We start from the raw sequence: 25857 nt of genomic DNA, 5'->3' as shown, positions 1-25857 counted from the left end.
ATGAATCAGCTTCCTTATATCAAAGAAAACATTCAGCATTTGGTTTTTTGGGATTGGCTAACTTCAGTTAGTATTATATTCTCCAACTGCATACATTGACCTGCAAATGCCATGATTTTATTCTCTTTTATTGCTGAGTAATAATCCATTGTGTATATATGGCACATATTTTTTATCCATTTATCTATTGAAAGGCATCTAGGTTGGTTCCACAATTTAGCTATTGGGAATTGTGCTGCCATAAACATTGATGTGACTGTTTTCCTGTAGTTTGCTGTTTTTAAGTCCTTTGGTTATAGACCAAAGAGAGGGATAGCTGGGTCAAATGGTGGTTCCATTCCCAATTTTCTAATTTCTTAAGGCATGATTTTTTTTTTTAAAAACATGTCATCAAATACTGAAAACTCGGGTGCCTCTGGCTTTAGCACAGACCTTTTCATCCTGCTGGGTGTTTTTTTTTTTTTTTTAATATTTTTTGGTGATGCTAGAGATTCTCAAACCCAGGGCATTATGCATACAAGGGAAGAACTCTGCTACTGAATTATAGCACCAGCCTCATTCTGGTGTTTTTTGTAGTGTAACAAAAATAGTAGAATACTTTATCAGGCTATTTAGTTCTTTAATTGAAATAATTATAGTACTTTCTAATATCAGCACTAAAATATCATTCTTGCATTAATAGTGGATATTCCAAAAATGGAACACTTATAAAAGCATAATATTCCATCTCTAAATAATGATTGTGAATTATTAAATAATATATAGTAAAATATATAGTTTACTATATAACAAAAATTGCTAGCATTATTGATTACTTATTGTATATATGATGCTGTAGCAAATAATTTACTTGCATTTTAAAATTTAATTTCACACTAATTCTAGTAACATAGCACTGTTTTCCTTTTCTATAAATTAGGAAATGAAGGCCTAAAATAGCCAACTGACTTATTCATGACCACATAGTTAGTGGTAGAATGTGGATTAAATTAATTTTTATCTGATTCTGAAGACTATGCTTTTAACTACTATGCTACCACTATAATTGTGTGGGTATATATTTTAAAAACAAAACAAAACCCAACTATATTACAGTGTATCAACTTAGGGGCTAAGATGCAGCTGTAGCATTTGCCTCCCCAATTTTATTCCTTTACTTTCTGTTATATGTTGACAGAACACATTTTTTGGTAAGATTTTTAGTCATTATAAGTTATACAAATATGTATTTATTGGAATATATTGTTTGAATTGAATTAATTCACCTATATTTTAATGTCAACACTGTGGTAATTAGGTATATATGATGTCTTATACATAGTAAAAATTCTCTTATTAGTTGCAAGTATTAAGACTCTATATTTTGGCTTTCTTCCTATACCTACTTCCCTGACATTTTTCAATTAAATGCTCTTTGACACCTCCTACAGATTAAAACGTGTGTAAGTTATAGATACATTGGGTATTAGCTTAATTGTAAAATTCTTAAATGTAGAATCAGAATAATTAATGTGTTGCCTATAGTCCTATTAAGTAGAAAAAAACATGGAAGCTAAATTTGCTCTCTTTCTTCTCCTAAATAAGTAGATTCTACATTCTAAAGCCAGATACCCTTTAATTGAAGCAAATATTTGCTCATTTATAATTTATCAAAATTTTATTAAGTACTTACAAGGTGCTACATACTATTCTACATACCTTACTCACTTAATCCTTATGAGTTATGTAATGTTATTGTATCCTCATTTTAGAGAAGAGAAAACTGAGGCTCATGGAGGTTAAGTTACTTACCCATTGTTATGTAGTCAGTATTTGCAACAAAAGAATGTTTAGCCTAGCAGCTTGACTGTGCAGTTTGTGCTCTTGACCATTTACAACTTAATTTTCTAATTTCCCTTCCAAAAATGAAACAATTAATTATTTGAGGAAATGTTTTAGGTTGCTTTTATTTCCTGTATTACAGTGGTGAAATAAATAAAGACTTCCTAGAAGAATAATTACAAATAAATGCCCTCCCAAAAATATATTTGCAATTATTTCCTTACTTGATCAGTTGATGGACCAGGGAATAATCAACTGATGGACCAGTAAGTCAGTTGGACAGGGCTTCCAGAAGAATGTGTGTGGATTGTTCTCTTCCTTTAACTTTATTCTTTGAGTTCTGGCTAGAGAAACTCTTGACTAAGCTGTTTGTGCTTTCAGAATGAGACTCTACATTGAGGATAGCAGGATGTTCAGGGGACTTAGGGTAGTAAAAATATAGGGAAACTATTTAATAGGTTTTAAGTTCCCTTGATATCTTGCCAGGATTTAAAATAGAGTAGTTACTAATGGTGAAGCATCTAACTCTCAAATCTGGAGAAATTATATCCTATTTAAAAGTAAAGAAAGAATTGCCCCCCCCCCCATTCCACTTACTGCTCTTTCCTCTTATCCACACAGCCATATATATTAAAAGTTGTCTGTGTTCATTGCCTTCTCTTTCTTACAACATACTCACATTGGTATTTCTGGTCCAAATGTTTTTAACTGAGTAGTGAATATATGAATGAACTTTCAATTAAAGCAGAAGAGAAAAAAATCTTTTTAGAAGAAATGAATACTTGCCCTTTGCTTGGGGAGGAGAACATGTGAGTTAAATGCAGAAGCAGCATTTGGGAAATTCAGGTAATAGGAATTTTTATTTGGCAATATTTGAATTTATAAGGGAATAAGCAATAAGCCACATCCTCTTTCTAGGTGCTATCAGCTGCCTCAGCTGCAGGTGTTTCTGTAGCTTTTGGTGCACCAATTGGAGGAGTTCTTTTTAGCCTGGAAGAGGTAGGTACAAAAGTGTAAGCATAAAAATCATATGTTATTACCATTACAAATATATCTTATCACACATTTCAAATCAAAACAATTTCTTATTGGTAAATTTTAATTGTATGTAATAGTGTGATTTATTGTTTATCTAATAATTCCCTTTCACTCCTATCCTCCCTCCCCCTGGTCCCCACATTTCAGTTTTATACCTGACATAATAGATAAAGAGTTTCTTTTTAAGTTTTCAGATTTATTTTTAGAAAGTTTTCACTAGTTCTTGCTAGGTACAGAGGCACACACCTATAATCCCAGCAGCTTGGGAAGGTGAGACAGGAAGATCACAAATTCAAAACCAGCCTCAGCAAAAGTGAGGTGCCAAGCAACTCAGTGAGACCCTGTCTCTAAAATACAAAATAGGGCTGGGGATATGGCTCAGTGGTCAAGTGCCTCTGAGTTTTATTCTGGACCACAATCCTCCACACCCTCTGCAAAAAAATTGAATGTTTTTACTAATTCTTGCATTAAAAGTAATATACTACATTACTTTTAGGCAAGTTCCATGTCTAGAGAAAAGCGTCTTAAACCTATTATTCATTTATAAATATTAGTCATTTTTTAAAGTTGAACTTTACTTTGTTGAAATAGTTAAAATTAAGAAAATGTGAATTTGACTTAATAGAAGACATTTAGAACAACCTATTCTTAGCTAAAGTGTAATCCATATTCTTATTTTATAATTTAAAATCAGTTCCTAAATTAGCTTTTCAAGTTTTTCTTGTGATTATTTCTTAAACAGTTATTAATGTTTAAGGAAATAATTTCTGTTGCTTCAGTGGAATTACATATATGTATTATTATTAATTTTAAAACTTTCCTTTTACAAAATGTGGCCAGGGGTGTTTTTGAATTTCATTTTTTCTTCTAGTTTTTCTTCTTTTTTTTTTTTAATGTAGAAGAGGCAAATCAAATATATGTTTATGAGCTATTGATGTTACATATAATTTTAACTACCATGATAAAATTGAATGTGACATTCAATTTAAAAATAAAACAATGCTAGGTATATGAAATAATTATTAGACATTTATCATCAGTTCTTATAAATGATGTAATAAGGTAGCTAAAGATAAAACATTTTTTATTGGTGTAAAACATGTAAACTGTAGCTGCAACAAAGTTTAGAGTTAGCTGCATTAAAACTTACAGAGATACTTCCCATTCAAGTTATAAAATATCAGAAGCATCTTTTAAGATGATAATATTAATTTTTCTTTCTTTTTTTTTAGGTTAGCTATTATTTTCCTCTCAAAACTTTATGGAGATCATTTTTTGCTGCTTTAGTGGCTGCATTTGTTTTGAGATCCATCAATCCATTTGGTAACAGCCGTCTGGTCCTTTTTTATGTGGAATATCATACACCATGGTACCTTTTTGAACTGTTTCCTTTTATTCTGCTAGGGGTATTTGGAGGGCTTTGGGGAGCTTTTTTTATTAGGGCAAATATTGCCTGGTGTCGTCGACGCAAATCCACCAAGTTTGGAAAGTACCCTGTTCTAGAAGTCATTATTGTTGCAGCCATTACTGCTGTGATAGCCTTCCCCAATCCATACACAAGGCTCAACACCAGTGAGCTGATTAAGGAGCTTTTTACAGACTGTGGTCCCTTGGAATCCTCTTCTCTCTGTGACTACAGAAATGACATGAATGCCAGTAAAATTGTTGATGATATTCCTGATCGTCCAGCAGGCGTCGGAGTCTATTCAGCTATATGGCAGTTATGCTTAGCACTCATATTTAAAATCATAATGACAGTATTCACTTTTGGTATAAAGGTAAGTGCTAATATGAGGTGATCTAATCTTGGCATGTTCAAAACTTATATGTGGAATAAGAAATTAAATTTTTATATGAAGGTTATTGTTTCATAAATGAAGGCTGAAAAAGCACATCTTTGAGGTTTAGTTTTAAATAGGGAAAAAAGTAATTCCTTAAGCAGATTATTAAGTTTATTATTTGTTACTGTTTAGCAAATTACCCCAAACTTTGGCATCTTAAGATAACTACCTGGTTTGTTCTTGATTTGGGAAGAGCTCATCTGGGCATTTTTTGCTTATGTTTTGTACAATTGTTATCAGACATATCATCTCAGACTTTATTCATATGTCTAGCCCCTGGGCTGAGAAGATTCAGACAACTGGTACTAGAACTTCTAGGCTCCTGGAATATACATGTCTTGCTTTCTCTCTGTGTTTTTTCCAGCATGGTAGCCTCAGGATAGTTGGATTTCATATATGGTAGCTCAGTATTCCAAAAGCAAGTGTCCCAGGAAAGCTAAAGAAGTCACACAGTATGACTTCTGTTTTTTTTTTTTTTTTCTATTCACTGAGGCAGTGACAGAAAGCCATTCAGGTTCAGGGGGAAAGACATGTACTTAGTAGAGGAAGTGTCATTACTCCTGGTCATGTTTTAAAACCAGTTGTATTAGTTTTTTATGGTTGCTCTAATAAATTTTCATAAGCATGGTTTAAAACTACACTAATTTATTATTTTACATTTGTGAGGTCAGATGACTTAAAGGGTTTCACTGGGGTAAAATCAAGGTGTTCACAGGGCATTCTAGAGGCTGTAGGAGTGAGTCTGGGATTTGCCTCTTCCAGCTTCTAGAGGCTGTGAACATTCCTTGGCTCATGTCCCCTTCTTTCATCTTCAAAGTAGAAACAACTGGTCAAGACTTTCTCTAGTCCCATTATTCTGACATTAACCTCTAAATCTCTCTTCCACATTTAACAAAACCCTAGTGATTACTTTTGACCCAGCCAGACAATCCAGGATAATCTTCTGTTTTGGTATCAGCTGATTAGCAACCTTAATTGTCTGTAACATTAATGTCTCCTTGCCATGTAACAGTATTCACAGGTTCTGGGAATTAGGATATGGACATCTTCAGGGAATCATTATTCTGCCTGCCATAGCACTATAGGGTATTATTTTGAAAAGATACTACAGAATTGAATTACTGGGTCTGTGAGTACTATGCCTTTTTATATCAAGGATTTAAGGCAGTTAAGCCTAAGTTTGTGGAATGTTGTTTCTCTTGTACTTAACAAAAGTGAGAATAACATTCATTGATTAGTGATCTGCCAGTAAATATAGTTTGAACCCAAGAGCACTTATCACTGAGCCATATCCCTTTTTTAAAAAAATATTTTTTGTGGTAGCTGGACACAGTACCTTTATTTTTTTTTAATTTTTTTTTTTATGTGGTGCTGAAGATCGAACCCAGGACCTCACACATGCCAGCCGAGCATTCTACCTCTGAGCCACAACCCTAGACCCCCTTTTTTATTTCTTGAGACAAAGTTTCACTAAGTTGTGAGACCGGCCTTAAATTTGGGATCTTCATCCTCAGCCTCCCAAGTCACTGGAATTTCCGGCACGTGCCACTGTCTTTTGATTGTTAGTGATGTATATGGGGAAGCAGATGTTGGCTTGTCCTTTATCTTTAAATAACATTCATTGATTATCGATCTGCCAGTAAATATAGTTCAAACCCAAGAGCACTTATCACTGAGCCATATCCCTTTTTTGTGATAGTTTACATAATAGTTAATATTTGCCAGTGATAGTGTCCTTTTCCATTTGTGAATTATGTGGAATAGCAGCTTTATTTCTAAAAATTGTAGTTGCAGTAATTTTTGAAGTAAGATCTATATTTCCATTTTCCTTGTTTAGTCCATTGACTATAAAGAGTTATATAACAAAAGCTTTGAGGTTTTACTTTTTTTCTTAGCAAATCAAGTTAAAGGAGCTGTTAAAGCTCCTTTTACTATAATAATCTATTTTCTATAAATCCCAACTTTATCAGTTACTAGAGTTAACTGTCATGGACAGTTATATAAGGAAGCTGGAAATAGTTGGCAGTTAAGTTCCAGTTTATGTTTGTTCCAGGTGAAGGAGTGTAACTGTTAGGAGATCTTAAAAGGCACTTTGATCTGTTCTATTGTATATCATTTTAATGACCCTTGGGCTCTCTATCTTTTCATCATTTTGTGCTCAGCTCGTTTCATGACCAGAACAGGTTAGAGCAATTAACCTGTCAGTGGTCTTTAAATCATTTTGCTTAAGAGATTTACTATTTCTATTATCCTCTTTAAATTTAGTCAGTAAGGGCTGGGGTTGTGGCTCAGCGATAGAGCGCTCGCTTAACATGTGGGAGACCCTGGATTCGATCCTCAGCACCACATACAAAAATAAATAAGTGAAATAAAGGTGTTGTGTCCAATTACAACTAAAAAATAAATATTTTTTAAAAAAATTTAGTCAATAAATATTTTTGACTTTTGAGTCAAAATATTGGGGGACTCTAATAAGATTGTTCACTTTGCATTATACCTCTTAAGAGGAATAGCATCTATTTCTGTCATTTGTACATATGTAGGAAGGACATAATCTTGGAGTAAAGTATAGTGCTTCAAACTGAATTTTATGAAAAATACTCATTGTCCTTTTTTTTTTTTTTTTCCATTTCACATGAACTAATGAAATTTTGTTAGGGGATAGCATTAGGAAATCCCTGAGATGAAAGTATTTAATCCTTGAGTTATTTTCTCTTTAGCCTAGAGAATGTGGTTTGTTACTTTGTAACTAAATTCATGGAATTGTTAAAGTACTGTTAAACAAGATTTTGCTATATTTGTACTAATATTTTGCTTTATCAGTAAAATGTGAAAAGAATCAAAAGTGTTAAAACCACAGAATGTAGGTATGAGCATGTAATTTAATTAGAGGATCTCTGCCTCCCAAGAGTTCTGTTTTTGTTTTAGGTTCCCTCAGGCTTGTTCATCCCCAGCATGGCCATTGGAGCAATAGCCGGAAGGATTGTGGGGATTGCAGTGGAACAGCTTGCCTACTATCACCACGACTGGTTCATCTTCAAGGAGTGGTGCGAGGTTGGGGCTGATTGCATTACGCCTGGTCTTTATGCCATGGTTGGTGCTGCTGCATGCTTAGGTAATATGTCTTTGTCTTGCCTCTGTTTGGATGTTTGCAAGTCTAAGAAAATGGCCAATGGTGTAGTACACTCACACTTAATTGGTAGGCGAGTTGGCGGGAGACAGAGGTTGTAGTATTGAGTGAGAGATTATTTTAACAAAGGAAACAGTAGTGCTTTTATGGTATCATACAGTACTGGTTTTCATTTTACCTGTGTGAGAACATTTGTAATTGCAAAAAATGGAATAGTAGTTAGCATATTTGTAATACACATAATTCTTTATGACAGAAATCATCTCAGTACAACATTGGCTTAATTCAAATCCTGTCCAAGGAGATTTTTGTTTCCATTACTAAGGATCTTAGCTTATCTCTAACAATTATAGCATTGTTAAAATTAGCATTATAACAAAACTTCAGAATAGTTTGGGTTTAAGCTTTATAAATAATTTATTGTTAGCCTTAGTAAAACATTTCTTTATCAGCCCCCCACCACTTAAGGTGCATTTATAGTAAAAGGAGAAAACATAACAACTAATTTTAACAAAAATAAAAGCAAACTATCTGTATTAAATACTCAAGAGACTATTATCTTCTTTGGCATGAAAAACAGGTCATTTCTTTTTATATTTAAAATATAGTTAAACTTTGGTTATAATATTTAATGTTTTTTAAAAATTTTGTTTAGCGAGTCAAAATTATGTAATTATTGATCTTCAAAAATGTAATATCAAATGGAAATGAAGGACAGAATATTTTCATTAAAGTAGCAAGTAATTATTAAGCTTCCATTTTCTTTTTTGATACAAAAAGTATAAAACATGGGCCCAGCCTCAACTACAATCACGCTGGGGAAGAGAAGACTAACACTGAGAAAACAAGAATGAGCAATGACAATTATTATATACAGTGCTGAAAGAGTCTAAATATTGTAGGAATCTAGAGGAACAAAGAGCTAAAGTAGTTTAGGAAGGATAGAACTTGAGCTTTATTTTATTATTTTAAAAATCAATACATTTTTTAAACAATGCAATTTATGCTTTTTATTAATATCATGTACTTTTTAAAATTAATTCTTTATGTATTTATGACAGCAGAATGCATTATAATTCTTATTATACATATAGAGCACAATTTTTCATATCTCTGGTTATATACAAAGTATTTTCACACCAATTCGTGTCTAAGTCCATCCATTTTTATTTAAGGAATTTCATGTGTTGTGATTCCTTCCATTACCCATCTAGATCACTTTCATTCTTCTTGAGTCAAGATTTATCTCCAAAATAGCCCTTAAAAATAAACAAACAAAAACCCCCTAAGCACTGATGCTCTATCCACAGTTGTAATATCAGGCCATGATCCTTTTATATGGGCTGCTTTTCTCTCCACTTTGAATTATTGACACACTGATAACAACTTCAAAATTCCCTTCCTGGAATCTTTGGGATTTAATTTCTTTTACTTTAGGGTCATTTTTAGAGTAGCCAGACCTGCCTGGTTTTCAATTACTGATACCATCTGTAAGCATGAATGAAGTCAAATCATATTTGGTACAGATCTGTGGGATATACTAATACCTAAGGTAAAAAGTTTATTATTGTAACTATCCTTTAGTTCTTTCTCATAGATCTAACAAATAGTTCTGTGAGTAAAGTAAAACCATAATTACTCTATCAGGTATTTACAGCAATGTGTGGCTATAGGAAAGGCCCTATCAGGATGGACCTCCACCTGAGCTTTATTTTAAAAGATTAGTAAAAATTTAAAAATAATTCTTTTGAAGATAGTAACGTAAAGACAAAAAAATTGGGATGGGAATAATTTTAGTGTATTCTTGGGGCTTTGAAGAAACTTATGATATTTGAGTATATTTTTGATACTTCTGGGAAACAAAGTGGGATTGGTGAGAAGGAACAGATTATAAAAAAACAAGGGCCCAAGACTTGGCGGAGCGCTTGCCTTGCACATGTGAGGCACTAGGTTCAATCCTCAGCACCACATTAAAAAAAAAATTAATAAATAAAATAAAGGTATTGTGTCTATCTACAACTAAAAAAAAAAAAAAAAAAAAGACAAGGGCCCAGATTTCTGTCATGATGAATTTGTATCTGGAATAGAATTTGTGACAGAACCCTGGCTTTGCCATTTTCAACTTGATAACTTTCATTTCTTCTTCGATTTTTAATGTTCTCACCTATAAAATGGAAAGAATAGCTGTTTATCTCCTATGGTTGTTTTGAGGATTATATGAGATTAAATGCATGTAAATGTGAGGCCCTGGATTTAATCCTCTGCACCAAAACAAAGAAAAACATGTAAAGCTATTAGAATGGTGCCTGATAAGTTAAATGCTTAGTTTTTTTTTTTTTTTTTTAAAGCCTTTGTAGGAGCTGGGATTGTGGCTCAGTGGTAGAGCGCTCGCCTAGCACAGGTGGGACCCGGGTTCGATCCTCAGCACCACATAAAAATAAAGGCATTGTGTTGTGTCTGTCTACACCTAAAAAATAAATATTTTTTAAAAAAGCCTTTGTAATCTGAGTAGGACATGTCAGATATAGAGCAGATATATGATATATATTTCCCTTCTATTTGAAGGATAAAATAAGAGGAGGAGTTTAAGTTCAGTACAGTGTGAATTGACTAGCCCCATGTAGGTTTTTGAACAAAGAAACAACATGGTATAAAGTAGTACTTAGGAAAGGCTCTCCTGGGAACATGGCTAAAACGTGTATTGAAGGAAATGGGGCCTGGAGTCAAGGCAGTAACATAAAGTGGTATTAAAATTAAGGAGCAAAGTCTTGAGTGTCTAGACTAGACTGGTAACAGTGACCATACTGAAGAAGAAACCCATATTTGGATACTTTGTCGAGGAAATTAGGACTACATGGCAGTCTAGATATTGGAATAAAGGGATAAACCAAGAATGATCACTTAGGTTGCTAAGAAGAATGTGGTGCCAGGAATTGGGGTTAGGGAAGTTTAAATGAGGATATATGAGGAAGAAAAGGAGTTTGGTATTATGTTTTCTGTGATGTTGGGTCTTCCAGAGTCTTCACAGTTGAAACAGTTAAGATATCGGGTGCAGAATTTGAAGTATGTGGAACAAAGGCAGTAGTAAATAAAAGGATGTGGATTGGAGGCATCGCCATCTAGATAATAGTGGAGAATGATGATTTGAGTAAAGGAATAGGTGATTTCTTACAGGGGGCATATTACTTATATTGTGAATATAGATCCCAAGGCATCAAAATATTTTACTCATTTTCAAAAGATTTAGAGGATAGAAATTTATTAAAGATTGATATTCTACCCATAAAGGAGCTTAATCTGTGATTGGTAGCAAACAAGACAACAGTGATGTGCTTCACCAATTCTTTAAGAATTAATAATAACTGTTTGTAAGTGTGAACTTGGGTTTTTTGCTACAGCAGTAGACCAAAGTGGCAATATTGTTTTAGTTGGTCATCTGTGATTTTTTTTTAATACATATTAGGTGAACAGATTTTGAAATGTAATTCGAATAGGCTTCTGTGTTATAAACAAAGATTGGTTTTTTTTCTCTACATTTTATTAAAAGTAGTAATTATAGCTGGAGTTGTAGCCAGTGGTAGAGCGCTTGCCTAATGCATGTGAGGCACTGTGTTTGAACCTCAGAACTACATTAAAAAATAAATAAATAAAATAAAGATATTGTGTCCATCTACAACTAAAATTTTTTTATAAAAGGTAGTGATTATTGTCCTAAGAGGAGTAGTTTTTGATGATGATGCTTTTCATTGAGTTGTAGCTACAATTTTGTGTCTATTGTTTAGTACAAAATTCTAGTCACATGTGATGGTGAGGATCCTGTCTTTTCTGAACAGTGGTACTTATTTTTTTCAGGTGGTGTGACAAGGATGACAGTCTCCCTGGTGGTTATTGTTTTTGAGCTTACTGGAGGCTTGGAATATATTGTTCCCCTGATGGCTGCAGTAATGACAAGTAAATGGGTTGGAGATGCCTTTGGCAGAGAAGGCATTTATGAAGCTCACATCCGATTAAATGGATACCCTTTTCTGGATGCAAAAGAAGAATTCACTCATACCACCCTGGCTGCCGATGTCATGAGACCTCGAAGGAATGATCCTCCTCTAGCTGTCCTGACACAGGACAATATGACAGTGGATGATATAGAAAATATGATTAATGAAACTAGTTACAATGGTTTTCCTGTCATAATGTCAAAAGAATCTCAGAGATTAGTGGGATTTGCCCTCAGAAGAGACTTAACAATTGCAATAGGTACCCTTTTATAAAATACATGTGTCTGTCTGTCTGTCTATACATGTAATAGATTTGAAGAAAGGAAAGCAATAAAGTTTAATTAGGGGCTAGGGTTGTGGCTCAGTGGTAGAGTGCTTGCCTAACACACATGAGGCCTCCCTGGGTTGTATTCTTAGCATGTAATATAAATAAATAAAATAAAGGTCTAGTTACACTAAAAAAATCTTAATTTGTTGGGTTTACAAGGGGTAAGGAGCACAAATTTGTATTCCTTTAAGTCTCATGTTCTACAGGAAAGGAATTTATGCCTTAATGAATTGTATTTCTGCTAAATATAGTTTTATCTTTCAATTTAAATGAAAGGAAGTAGTTTTGCAGTATTGATAAGAAGGCCAGGTAAGAATTTTAATCTTCTCAACACAATCTAAGCCTTATTCCCCCTGACACCCAAAGGCGATAAAGGCTAGAAACATTACACTATTGCTTTGTTATGCCCCAGTTTCTTATATAGGACCCTGACCTGGTAATGTTGTGCATTTGGTCTTATCCCAGAAGATATCTCTGTGAGGTGCATGTTACCTTCTGTCCAGTTTACCTCTGTGGCCCCTACAAAAGGACTATAAAATAATTCTTGTGCCATTTGAAAGGGAAGACTGGGAAGTATAGGTGGGGGGATTGTTTCTCAAATCAAACTGGAAATTCAATTTGCAGAGCTATTGAAGAGAGGAGGGAGGAAAGAAAAAAAAAAACTACAGAGAACACACAGTTTAGGAAAAGCCTACATATTTGAAAGAATTTTTCAAAGATTTGCAGTCCCATAATTCCAAGTTTTGCTTTTGCTTGAGTAATAGAATAGTTATTGCCAGGGATGACAAAGTATGCTGTCAGACTTGACTATATTCAAATGTTTTAGTTTCAAACCTTTACGTGGCAACTTTGTTGTTAGATACCCATTCTCTGGATTTTACTGTTAGCCAGCCAAAGAAAAGGAAAAGATGAGAATTAATATAGATATTCAAAGGAAAAAATCCTAAAAGAAGTGCTAAAATTAAGAATAATTGATATTCCTACTGACTGTGTAGAAATTTTTTTAAGTCTTCTCACTATCTTGAGAGAAAAAATATTGGGATGGGAGAAAATGTTGGTTTTAGGGAGTAGGGGTACTTTAGAAGTACAAGATATCAATCATTACATGCCCTCAGAAATGTTAGGCGCATGAGGACTTTTAGAACACACCTTCAATATTTACCAGTATTATTTTTGGGAAGTTTTAAATATTTTGTTGGGAAAACAGATCCATACACTACATTTTGTATATATGTCATTTTCTTTCCCATACCATAATGATGCTTTTAAGGTGGCCTCCTAAGTACTGGCTGTTAGAACCTCCTCACTTAGTGCCTTGCTACTTGGACATGTTAAATAAAGGCCTTTAGTCATCAAAAGGAGTAAAAAGTATTTCAGTGTTTGTGAATGGTAATATCAGCTTCTCAGTCTATAACTGATGGTATTTTGGCTTAAATATTTTTGCAGCAAAATTTATGTTCAAAATGTTTTCACTAAAACAAATACCATATTTATACACATATGGTTTTGAATACCTTAAAATAGAAACATGAAGCTGAATGAGTATTTTATTTGCGTATTCTGTACATTTCGGGTTTCCTTCTCCTTTCTGTAGTCTCTATAGTTTTCTCCATCTTTGCTACTTCTTGTATGGCACCTTCAAAGGTGGAAATGGAACTAACCAGCAGGACAGAAGAACTGGAAGCAGAGCCCGCTAGATAGGTAGAGAAATCGACATAACTTTTACAAATAAGACCTCCCAAAAAGTCAGTCTGTACCCATTGCAAGCATAATTGTAGTTTCTTCCCATCTGTAATGCTTATGATTCATCTGGAAAATTACACTTTAACATCAGAAAAAAAGAGAGAGCCAGTTGGTTAGAAAGAGAAGTTAGTACAGCAGAGTCAAAGGAAGGAAGAAACTTGTTGGTCTTATCTCCAATACAGAATAAGAGGTAGACTTGATTCAATGATGGGTTCCTATAATGAACAGCTCTCAGAATGTGTACATGTTTTAAAATTCCATATTCCAAACATGTATCCTTTTTTCCTAAGGTTAGAAAACAGCTTTGGCTTCAGTAAAGAAAATTTGTATCATGATATAATTATGCCAAAAATATTTTAGTTACATGAAGATTATTGGTCATTAATAGATTCTGATTAAAAAAGAAATTACTAGATCACTTTTCAATTGGTTCCTTTCTTGGTTAAGGGGAAGACACAAAAAAGTTATAGAATACATTTATTATTTACCTCCAAATAAACAAGTTGCCTATAAAAAACCCAAAACTCATCAATTTAAAATTTTTGGTCTCTCTCTTTTTAGAAAGTGCCAGAAAAAAACAAGAAGGTATCGTTGGCAGTTCTAGGGTGTGTTTTGCGCAACACACCCCATCTCTTCCAGCAGAAAGTCCTCGGCCATTGAAACTTCGAAGTATCCTTGACATGAGCCCTTTTACAGTGACAGACCACACCCCAATGGAAATTGTGGTGGATATCTTCCGAAAGTTGGGTCTGAGGCAGTGCCTTGTAACTCACAATGGGTAAGTCTGACACCACAGACGTCAGTTCACTTAACCAGAATTTATGATCTGTATGAGTGGGATCCTCTTAGGGGAGAGTGTAAGGCAGCTCCCAAAGGGAAAGTCTGTGACTTAGTATACTGTTATAAAAACAGGATCAGTCACCTCAGTTTCATAAGTACCAAAAAGTAAGACTTGCAACTGCCTACAATTTGCCAAAACATAAAGTAGGATTTGTCGAGAATTCTGTACTTCATAATTGGAAAGAGATGCTGAAACATCTCTAACATGGTTGTAGAACATTTCCTTTCTTGGAGGAATAGTGTGCCTAATCTGTATGGAGTACTGCAGAGACCTATTTCCTTTTTGTGAGTATTTCATTTTTAGTGTATAGATTTTTCATACAATTATAACTTTCTAGATATTTACTACTTACTTTTTCAGCCAGAATTTGATTTGTCATGTAATGAAAGAAAGAACATAAATGAAAATTGTAAATTAGCTAAAAATGTCCTTTAACAAATGCTCTGTTGCTTTTTGTCCACCTTTTCCATCCATAAATCTTGTGTATAAACAGCTTATGACACACACACACACACACACACCACACACACTCTCAGGTATTTAAAATGTATACATTGGTGATTTATTTTTCTGCCTTCTATGTATAAGCTGCCAGTGTTTGTCCATGACAGATCTCAAAGGGCTGTGGGGCCTCAGCAAACTCTCCTGCTTCATCATCCTGCTCTCTTTTCCTGGGCCTGGGACCTGTGTCTCTACCTGTTCTTTCTTTATGCCTCTGTATTTCCTTTATTTCTAATCCTTATTAGAAGTCTTAAAAACATTGTTTTATATGAAAGCAGGAAATAGAAAGACTAGAAAGGGGAAACAGAGTATTCCAGGGCTGGGGTTGCAGCTCAGTGGTAGAGCTCTTGCCTTGCATTTATGAAGCACTGGGTTCAATTCTCAGCACCATATACAAATAAATAAAGGTATTGTGTCTATGTATAATTAAAAAAAATTTTTTAAAAAAGGGTATTCTAGGATTATGTATGAACTGGATGACTAACCCTGGCTGAGCTGGCTGAAACTGTGCTAGACACTTAGAAAATCACAGCAAGTTTGTATTTTAACATTTTGTACAAAGCATGTGTACAACATCTGACCTCTATCTAGAGAAAGGAGGGAAGAAGAACAATTCAGGAAGTGAATTATTTACTGAACACCTTCAAGTTTTTGCATTTAACTTTGCAAAGTAGATCGTGGTATCCTGCTTTACAGATGTAGTAATTAGAGTTCAGAGAGTTTTAACATAAAACCCAAGCTCTTGCTACTATTTTACACTATAATTTTTACTAATGGAATTTACCCTCTTTCTCTGTGATTTCTTAAACTACTAAAACATTGTCTTGGCCAATACACTAGACCATATTGGGTTAGAAATAGAAATATTATATTTATATAAATAGAAAGCTGGAGAGTTAGATCTATATTTAGTGTTTTTCATGTTTTAATTAAAATAACTTCAATATGAAATAAATCATTAAAGGAATAAAGCTCTTAATTAAGGGCAGGAAGCTTAGAAAAATTAAATATTGATACTGACAGTAGAAGAGATGTGTGTAATAAAATATTACTCTTAACTATTTTTGTTTAAATTATTTAATTAAAAAATAATGGAACCAAACTTCATTATTTAAAACCTTAATAAATATATTTAAATGTGTAACTTTTGATATAGCTTTGCTGGTCTTTGGGCCCTTTTTAATTATTAAATGGCTCAACTGGAATCTAAGCTGATTTGTTATAAGCAATTTTTTTTTTTTAGCTATTCTCTGTACTTGACATAGTTTGTCAATTAAATATAAATGTTATTCTCTGAGTTGATCAACTATGAGCAGAAAGCTGCTGCATGGGCTAATTTTTTATATTTCACCTTGTTGATTAATTCTGATTTTGGCAGCATAGAGTTAGAAAGAAAAAAAAATTAAAGCGTAAAACAGTAAAGTCAGTAGAGGTAGATAATTTAACATATATCTGATGCTGCTTATTTATATGAAAAATGGGGGAGCTTTTTTCTAAGGGAACATATTCAGTAAAATAGATTTATATACATGGAAAGAAAAGAGATAATTTGGGGAGGTAGCTCTTGGGACTTTTTTTTTTTTTTTTTTTTTTAACTCTATAAGAATGTAGGGTGTTTTTTTCCCTCAATTTTAAATGATTTAAACCTAGAAAAGAAATCCTGTCTTCTGGTTTTTAGAAGAGAGCATGGAGTTTGGTTGTTATTGATGTTTGAAAGTTGATACTATAGAACCTTAGAAATGGAAAATAGTTATTTGGGGGAAGAGACACAACAAATCTGGGACCTTTGATGCAAGGAGGAAAGGAATACAAAAACCAGGGGAAATGTGTCTGTAAATTGTAAACATACCAGTGACATATTTATGACCCACATTTTATATTTTAATTTAGCAGAATTTTTCAAAATTTTTTAGTCTTGATGTAGCTAGCAGGATGTTAATAGGAGTTACTAACAACAACAAAAAGTTTTGTGACCATAGGAGTCTAAAAAGTTAAGGTTTCTTTTTTGTGAAACTCCTCAGAAGTTTAAAAATATTTGATAGTTTTTTTATCCTCAGAGGATAATAGGAAACATAGTTTTCCAAATGTATTTGAAAATGCAGTCATTATTTGATGGGGCAAAGTGAGTAGAAGAACATACTTTAAATGCTGGAAATGCTGGTTTATGCCACTAACTCTTACATCATTACTTGTTAGCACAAAAAAGAAACAGCATTTTGCATTGATTTTCCTTCTCTTTCTTAAAATTAATAAAGCAGCACAGAAACTGGCCTTACTAGCCTCAAATCAATCTTTGTTAACTAAAGAGAGAAACTATGTGAATTTCTCCCTTTTTAGGGATATATTCCTTTGTAAATATAGGGATTATTTTCTAAGTAGTTTGTCACTTGGTCTTTATAAATTCGTAATTTTCTTTATTGTGTGTCTTGTGGTTATTGAGAATTTACTAATGTAAATGATATTAACTGAAATTAACCAATTAACTACTTAATTGGGTAGAAAAGCATAAATGAGAATTAAACTGGTATTATTCTATTTAAATACCCAAGATTGTCACATTTTCACATTTCTTTACTTCAACAATAAAATCAAGTGAATTGACGACTTTTTTTTTTTCTTTTTTAAACCTCAAATAAATAAAGGTATTGTGTCTATGTATAACTAAAAAATAAATTTTTAAAGGGTATTCTAGGATTATGTATGAACTGGATGACTAACTCTGATCAATATAATTTTTTTAGTCAAAGAATATCTACTTATTGACTGAATGCTTATTTTATAGAGTGCAGTTTCTGGGCTTTGAGGAGCGGAAGTTGTTTGTATCCTCTGAGAATTTTTAAGGATCAGTACATAAGTTTTTAAAACAACGAGAAAACATGAGCAGAAAACCTATTTCTGCCCTTCAAATTCTCTACTCCCCCTGCTTCCCCAACACCAGCCATTATTTTAAGTTACTATTTTATAAGTGACATAAGATCAGATTGCTTTGAAGGCCCCTGGTGATGTTCTTCAAGAAGTCAGAATAAAATGTACAAAGATAGTTTAAGAGAACAGTTGATTTACCCAGATCACCAAGGAAATGTCTAATCACCCTGATGGGCATTTTGGATAGGCTTCCAGAATTTCGAGTCTTTTTCATTTTTTTTTTAACTTTTGCTATTTGTGTTGCCACATATTGCAGTTGACTTTTATTGTTTTCCATTATAAAACCAGTACCAGACTTTTGTTTTAATAACTGAAAGCAGTCTAATTAGTTTTTTCAGGTATCCTCATTTTGAGAATTCATATCTATTACTTTGATGTGATAACAATGACAGGTTAACTGGGAATCTATTTTTAGAAAAAAATTGCATAAAATAAATGTCATTTTGATCCCTACTTGTAAATGTGTTTTATTGGGTTAAGAAGTGGCATTCAGTTCCTGTAAATTAGGAAGACTTTTTGTTGGTCAGCATTAATTTTTTAGTAAACATTGCTTTAGTTTTAGCTCCTCCTCAAATCTCCTCAGAGGCATTAAAACTAAGTCTTCCTTCACTGCTGAGGTAGTTCCAAAGATGGCGGCCATGAATCTTAGAAGTTAGAAAAATATGTTTCTTTAAGGAGAGAACACTGAAAATAAATCTCGAAAGAATTTATAGATATGTATCATTGTTTCTTTAGCATTTTTCTTTTGTTGTCATCTTCATGCTAAGCTTTCATAATTTTGATTTTAATTTGGAAAGGAGAATAAGCCACCAATATTTTAAAACAGTATTGTGTCACTTTTGAAAGACAGTAGAATATATGCAAAAGAAACCTGGGATTTTAAATCATTTTCATTTTTATTTTTCTAAAGTTCATGAGAAGCATTCTTATGGTTCATGTTTTTATTTTCTTCTCTCATTCTTTATCATTATGATTGGAACCTCTTTTAATTTAATTTCTCACACAGTTATTAGCATAATAATCTGTTTCAGGATTGTCTTGGGAATCATCACAAAGAAGAACATTTTAGAGCATCTCGAGCAACTAAAGCAGCACGTGGACCCCTTGGTGATTAGATGTGTCAGATCTCCTCACTAGACACCTTAGAAGTCAGGAGGCATGAAACTTGTGAACTGTTCAGTTCTCTCCCAGATACCTGCCGAACAAAAAAATCCTACCATGCTGCCAATTACTTTTGTTATCTATCAGATGTCTGTAAGATAAATTAGATATGTGTAAAATTCCATTCATAGAAAGTAAGCAAAAGTTAGTATTGTTCATCAAAATCATTAGTTACAATTTAAAGACTGCAAACAGTTTGATAGTTGAATGAGGAATATATCGGACATGCTTAAAGTAAACGTGACAAATCTGTCAATTGTAGGGGATTCACCGGTCTTAGAAGACTCCTGACTGGTTAAAGATGTCTGCCCTATCACCCCCAAACCCTTTTTTCTTTTTTATGTTTCCTAGTCTGTGGTAGTCTTGTGGTAAATCTAAGCTCCTAAATGATTTTAACTGAGCTTAGCAATTAGAATTGCTGATGGTTAAATGGATTTTTAAAATGGGCACACTAACTATAGCACAATGTGTATATATTTGCAATCATAATGTCAGTTCTTTTTCTGCTGTACCCTTCATACCAGAGTGTGTGTCCTGCCATTTCATTAGGGAATTGTATGTAGATATGTATGTGCCCCTTTTGTATGATGTCTCTAGAATGCTGTAAGCAGCTTTTGGGGGTCAAAAGTGTTTGTTTTAACAGGCTTTATGTCCTAGTGGTTTCATGACTACAGATAAACTTTGAATTATCTTACCATATAACAAAAACTGTCTGGCTTTAGCAATTAATGCCTGAAATTATTTTGCCCTGCAATTGTCATATGTATATGAAACCTGTCCCCGTTTGCTTTAGTACACAACTGATTATGTATTTCTGTTGTATGCTAATATTTCACAAGTGTTTCATGCATCCTTTTTTAAAAAAATCTACTAACCAAAATAATATAGTAGCTACTCATTCTGCTTTCTGCTTCACCTGTAATAATCTGTTAGGACTGCTTCTTGATTTCTCACCTTTTTTTTAATGTAAGCATTAACACCCAAGACTTTCATAAAAGCACTGTATCTTATTTATTGGGGCCAAAATTAAAAAAGGAAAACATTAATCAGTATACTAGAAACATGGGTTGCATTATAGATTTGTTCTTGGGGTTCTGAAGTTTGGGAGTGGAGTTTTGTGTTGATTATTTTATATGTATTTTATCTCAATTGTATGTGCTTTCATGAAGCTTCTGCATACAACTGGGCAATCCTTTAATTATTTCTTTAAAATTGGTTCATTTTAGTTAAACAAAATTATGGAAGTATTGAGGGGATTTGGGCTTTTTTTATTGCTTTCTTGATGTGATGGGAATGAATTTTCCTTCTCAGATGGGATCAGTATCATTTCCCTTTCCTACACCTATTTTTTTTATTACTTTTTTGTTGGCATATATTAATCAGAATAGCTGTGCTTCAAAGAGGCATCCAGTCCTCAGAGTCTCAGTGGAAAGGACCTCACTCTGAGTGGCCATAATACTTTTTATATCAAAGGATGGTTGCTGGATAATTTTATCATCTTTATCAGTAAAATACTTTTGAAAACACAAAATCAGGCTGCTTGCATTGCTTTATTCCTGTCAACAAAAAGGATTTAAGTATAGACTTAGCTTCTGTTTTTCTTTTTCCCTTTTATTTTAATAGTACTTTTCTGTTTATTCCTTTTAGGCGCCTCCTTGGCATTATAACAAAAAAAGATATCCTCCGTCATATGGCCCAGACGGCAAACCAAGACCCCGCTTCAATAATGTTCAACTGAATCCCATAGATGAGGAGAGAGAGGAAACAGAAGAGGAAGTTCATTTGTTGAATAGCACAACTCTTTAACCTGAGGGAGTCGTCCACTTTTTTTTCTCCTTTAAAAAAAGGAAATATTAAAGCCGGCTTGTGCAACATGGTTTGCAAATAATGCTGGTAGAAAGGAGGAATTGTCAGGGGAGGGAGAGGAGAGAGAGAAGGAAAGGAGTGAGGTTCCACTGTCTACCTGGAAGGCAGCATCCAACTCCTGTTGTTCTGCACTGGATGCATTCAGCTGAGGATGTGCTGTGATAGTGCAGGCTGGAGCCTCAAGGAGACACCACCAGAGCCCTGGAGCACCTGGCCTATTACTCCAGCGTTACAAAGACATGCTATTGGTCCCTGTTCCTCGAGGGATTACTTTGAATTGAGCCATCTGTAAGACTGCGAGGTCTTGCCCTTTTTTTATCAGAACTGTTCTGTTTCATTCATGAGTCGCATAGCTAAGCATTACCTTTCTACATTCCAGAAGACCTTTTATTTCTTCTTTCTCTCTCTCTCCCGAGCTGTAACAAAGCCTCTTTAAATTGGTGTACCTTTTGAAGCAGTCCTTTCTCATATTGAGATGTACTGTGATTTTACTGAGGTTTCATCACAAGAAGGGAGTGTTTCTTGTGCCATTACCATGTAGTTTGTACCATCACTAAAGGCCTGGAGCAGTGCCCACACACCACACCAAAGGCTGCCAGACAGGTAAATCTCAGATGAAGCATGAACGAAATCTCCTGGCTTGTGTGCTGTGTGGTTCAGAATCAAAAAGAATGAAACTTGACTTTAAAGGATAAACAGTTTTGTTTTATTTTTTTTCCTCTCAGACTTTATGGATAATGTGACCTGGTCTTATGCAAATTTTCTATTTCTAAAACTACTTCTATAATATACAAGTGCTGTTCAGCATAATTAAACAAAATGCTGCTGCTTTGACAGTAAAGAGGAGGAAGTATTCTGTTTAGCTGTAACTGGAATTAATTGCATGTTAAAACACTGGAATTTTTTTTTTCTTGAAATTAGATTAGTGATTCTTTTCTTTCCTTGAGATATTTCACTGCTGACACTGAAGATGAAATGTAATTCATAACTTGCACTAAATGTATATTTCTTTTCTTAAAAATTTACCATTCTTATTTATATTTTTATGGATTAAAATTTATAAAATACAGATCAGTTAATATCTCACTTAAATAATTTTACCTTTTTAATGTGATTTTTATAGACTAATTCAGACTTACAAATATGGATATATGAACAAAGTTTACAATGGGAGCAAGGGTTAAAAAGAGGTGTGGTTACTTATCTGTGATCCAGTGCATACATAAACCTTTTTCTGATCTTCCACTGCCATCTCTTGAATTATGTCTTCTGACCTGTCCATTTTGACCCCAAAACTAGAAAGTTAAAAACACTACAAATTACTTAGTAGATTATAACAAAAGTGTTAATTAGCCTTTTTTAGATAATCAAACCCCAAGATGAAAACAATAAAATTTCAAAGGTAGCAGTGAAAATTTGAATCTGAGCATAACCTTTGAATCTTTGGGTTGGTCACATCCATATTTGAAGTATTCAATGATGGTTGGAATAGTCACAGTGCACAATTTTGCAGGCTGAGTTAAAATGTACTGGAGTATGCTTGGAATTTTTGGTTTTGGAAATGTCTGTTTTAATTATGGTCTTAATTTACTATTGGCAAAGGCAGTTTACTCAGAGGACTAGCCTAAATATCACATGATTATGCATTTTTGATAGGCAAGTGAATTTTTGCAGACAGACATTTTCTGAAACAACCGGCAATGAGCCATTTTACATTTTGAAAGTGATTCTTCACTTCCTAGTTCTTAGTAATAATATACCTGTAGGATCTGTAAGATCACTAAAATCTGTACGATCTTGAAGACTTAAAAGATCATGAAGCCATATTAGAATGATGATTGAAAGTTGAGCAAAATTTTAGGAATTCCATGAAACACTGTTAGCTGTGCTATCTGCCAAAAATTAGTATTTTGTCTTCATTATTTCCTTCCTTTGGCAGACTTCCAAATTTTATTCATAGCCCCTTCAGAGTTCTTTTAGCTCTCCAGAGTGAAGTCATTTCTGAATGATAGTTCTGTATGTCTTCAACTGGTCTCAAGTGTATTTGCAGTGTGGACAGCACTGCTACAGTATGGACTCCTCTGCATGGCTAATGGATGACTTAATTGCTTGTCATGAGTTACAAGCCTTCAAAGGAGAAACGTTTTTTTTGTTTTTGTCTTTTAGATAGTCGTTGTACATTAAACTGCATATGGATTTTATTTTCCACATTTCCCTTTTTGATTTCAGGTCCTGCTTTCATTGCCCATCTTGCTTCAGAGACTGACATTTCAGGGTGCACATTGAAGCATAAATTTTCTTAGGTATATTTCTTTCTCTGGTGTGTGTTCCTGCTGAAATATAGGAAAAGTGCTGTGCTTTTAATGCATTCAGTGGTTTTCTTTGATATTATCTGTTCCACTTTTATTTTTGATTTATTGAGGTTTGTCTGCTTTTCAACCAAACGATGAAATAGTGGAGACCATGAAATACATGTGCCTAGCTAATTGGCAAATTAATTGACCAATATGAGCGTAGCGCCTTATTTGAGTACCCTTTTTGAGAAGGTATGATGAGAATGGGCAAGGGTGTCAGCATCTCTTCTTAATTAATAATTGTTTTCAGTTTTGGTTCATGAAGAATGCTTAGTTTGTTAATCTGTGATGTTGCCTAGAGCTGTATTTATCTGTTTTTATTTATACTAGTGTAGTAAAGCTGCATATCATTACAGTAGAAATGATTACTGTGATGAGTTAATCAGAAAATCTATTAAAATCTCTATGACAATGTGTGGTTTCGCCTTTGATTACACCTGTGACAGCCCTCCCTCTGTACTGCCTCCCCATGCCATGTAGGCCAGTATGACTGGCACAGGGAGCCTCAGCACTTCTCTGAGGTTGCAAAGCCATTTCTTGTGCGTTGTAAGCGAGGGGCTGGATAAGGGCAGATGCTGGCCTGAAGAGCAGGAGCACATGCTACTAGCAATAGGCTTGCAGCCCCAATTGTGAGCGAAAGTTGCAGTTCTGCAGAAAGGTTTCATTTCAGTTCACTTTGAAAAATGTCATTAAGAAAAATTATGCTACATGCATGAAGAGAAAGCAAGTAAAATAATTTACATGCTTTAAAAAAGTTACCTTGGAAATTTGCTAATAGGTTTTAAAAGGGAGTGGTAAGAAACAATTGAGTGAAATGTCAGTAGTCTTCTAATATATTAAATTTTTTAGTACAAAAGAAAACACCAAGAGTCCAGGATTGATCTTTTATTATTCACTTATGTGTTCATTCTTTGTTTATTGAATTTAATGTGTTCCAGGCAGAATTATGTATTCTTGAAATTTACATTCCAGTAGGAAAAGAAATATATAGTATGTTAGATGGTGATGAATACTATTAGTTCATCAACCTAAAACAAAATGATTCCTACATGTCAGACATTATTATAGGTGAACAAATTAGGCAAAAATTCCCATCCTAACAGTTTTTCTAATGGAGAAAAGGTATGTGCATGTTTGAATGCAGGTAACCTGCTTTTATAGAGGGTGATCAGGCAAGGGCCTCAAGGATAAGGTGACATTTGAACATTAAACCTAAAAGAAAGCAAGGGGATGGCATCTGAGAAAAGTGTTCCAAGAAGAGAAATATTACATACCAACATTGTGAGGCAAATATGCCTGCCAGTTTCCAGAAACATCAACTTTTGGTAACTGTGGTTGGGGTAAGGAAAAAAGGGAAAGGGGTGATAAGGAGAGGTAGGGGGCACAGGAACTTGACTTTCAATCTAAATAAAATGAGAAGCCATTGAGGCAGAAGTGATGTAATTTGACAAAATTCTCTGTTCTTGGGAGTAGTCTATAAAAAGGAAGGGATGGAAGCAGGAAAACTAATTAGAAGGCTCCTGGAATAATCCAGGTGAAATATGAAATGCCTTTTAGACTTCCGCTTGGGGGGGTCAATGAAGGCACTAGTATATAGAGGATGAAATTCAGGAAAAAGTTCCAGTCTGAAAGCTAGACAGAGGACTCATCTTCCATAGATAGTAAGAGATTACAAGGATTTAAGTGTGGATAGAGAAGAGGTCCCAGGACTGAACACTGACGTGTTCCTGTGTAGATATGGTGAAGTGAGGGCCAGCCAAGAGAGGAACCAGTGAGGGAGGGTGGGGAGTGGTGCCATGAAGGAATGGTAATCTAAACCAAGTGAACTGTCATTCCAAGGAGTCATCAACCCTCAGGAGTTACAGACATAAGTAAATAAGGGCGGAAAGTTGATCACTGTGAATATACCTCATAATTTGGACCACAGCAGAGACCATGGGATGATGGCAAGCAATGTCCTCTCTGGATTGGGTTTGACAGAGTTTAAAAGAAGAATCAAAGACCGCTGTGAGGTTTTCAGAAAAGGTATATGTTATAAAGGGTTTTGTTATAACTTTTTGTTGCAGCTGCTGATGGAAATGGAGAGAAAATTTACGACCTGAGAGAAATCAGATTTTAAGATGCAGGATAATTTAGTTTCTTTTGTTGCTAATTATGGGAATATTTGAGAGGAAAAACTAATGATCTGCAAGAGAGGTCCTTGAGCAAATGAAAGGCTAGGCTCTTGGACACATAGTAGGACATGAAGCAAGATTCACAGAAATGTAGGAAGGCAGCATAGAATGGGTCTTGAGATTTTATTGAAGTTTTCCTGAT

At 34.1% G+C, this 25857-nt stretch overlaps 1 protein-coding gene and 1 non-coding gene across 6 annotated transcripts in view; one reads left to right on the top strand and one right to left on the bottom strand.

Annotated features, from left to right (window-relative positions):
- Clcn3 (chloride voltage-gated channel 3) overlaps positions 1–23953 on the top strand; it is an 81199-nt gene extending 57246 nt beyond the window's left edge. For 3 of the 5 annotated variants that reach the window (XM_015486223.2, XM_015486224.2, XM_048791697.1), the window contains 7 exons: positions 2740–2820; positions 4092–4637; positions 7629–7815; positions 11683–12081; positions 14455–14671; positions 19192–19267; positions 20969–23953. In XM_015486223.2, coding sequence (XP_015341709.1) covers positions 2740–2820; positions 4092–4637; positions 7629–7815; positions 11683–12081; positions 14455–14671; positions 19192–19267; positions 20969–21127 — 1665 coding nt within the window. In that variant the 3' untranslated portion in view covers positions 21128–23953. The remainder of the gene's footprint in view (positions 1–2739; positions 2821–4091; positions 4638–7628; positions 7816–11682; positions 12082–14454; positions 14672–19191; positions 19268–20968) is intronic. The other 2 variants (XM_015486225.2, XM_015486226.2) reach the window with 1 other exon arrangement.
- LOC125612906 lies at positions 9402–9531 on the bottom strand. The gene has a single exon (XR_007343393.1). It is a non-coding gene; the product is annotated as a small nucleolar RNA SNORA18 (small nucleolar RNA).
- Positions 23954–25857: the final 1904 nt, after the last annotated feature.

Source organism: Marmota marmota, unplaced genomic scaffold (genome assembly GCF_001458135.2).
Source record: "Marmota marmota marmota unplaced genomic scaffold, marMar, whole genome shotgun sequence".
NCBI lineage: Eukaryota > Metazoa > Chordata > Mammalia > Rodentia > Sciuridae > Marmota > Marmota marmota.
The sequence above is the reverse complement of the archived record's forward strand: the minus strand, read 5'-3'. Positions and strand labels throughout refer to the sequence as shown.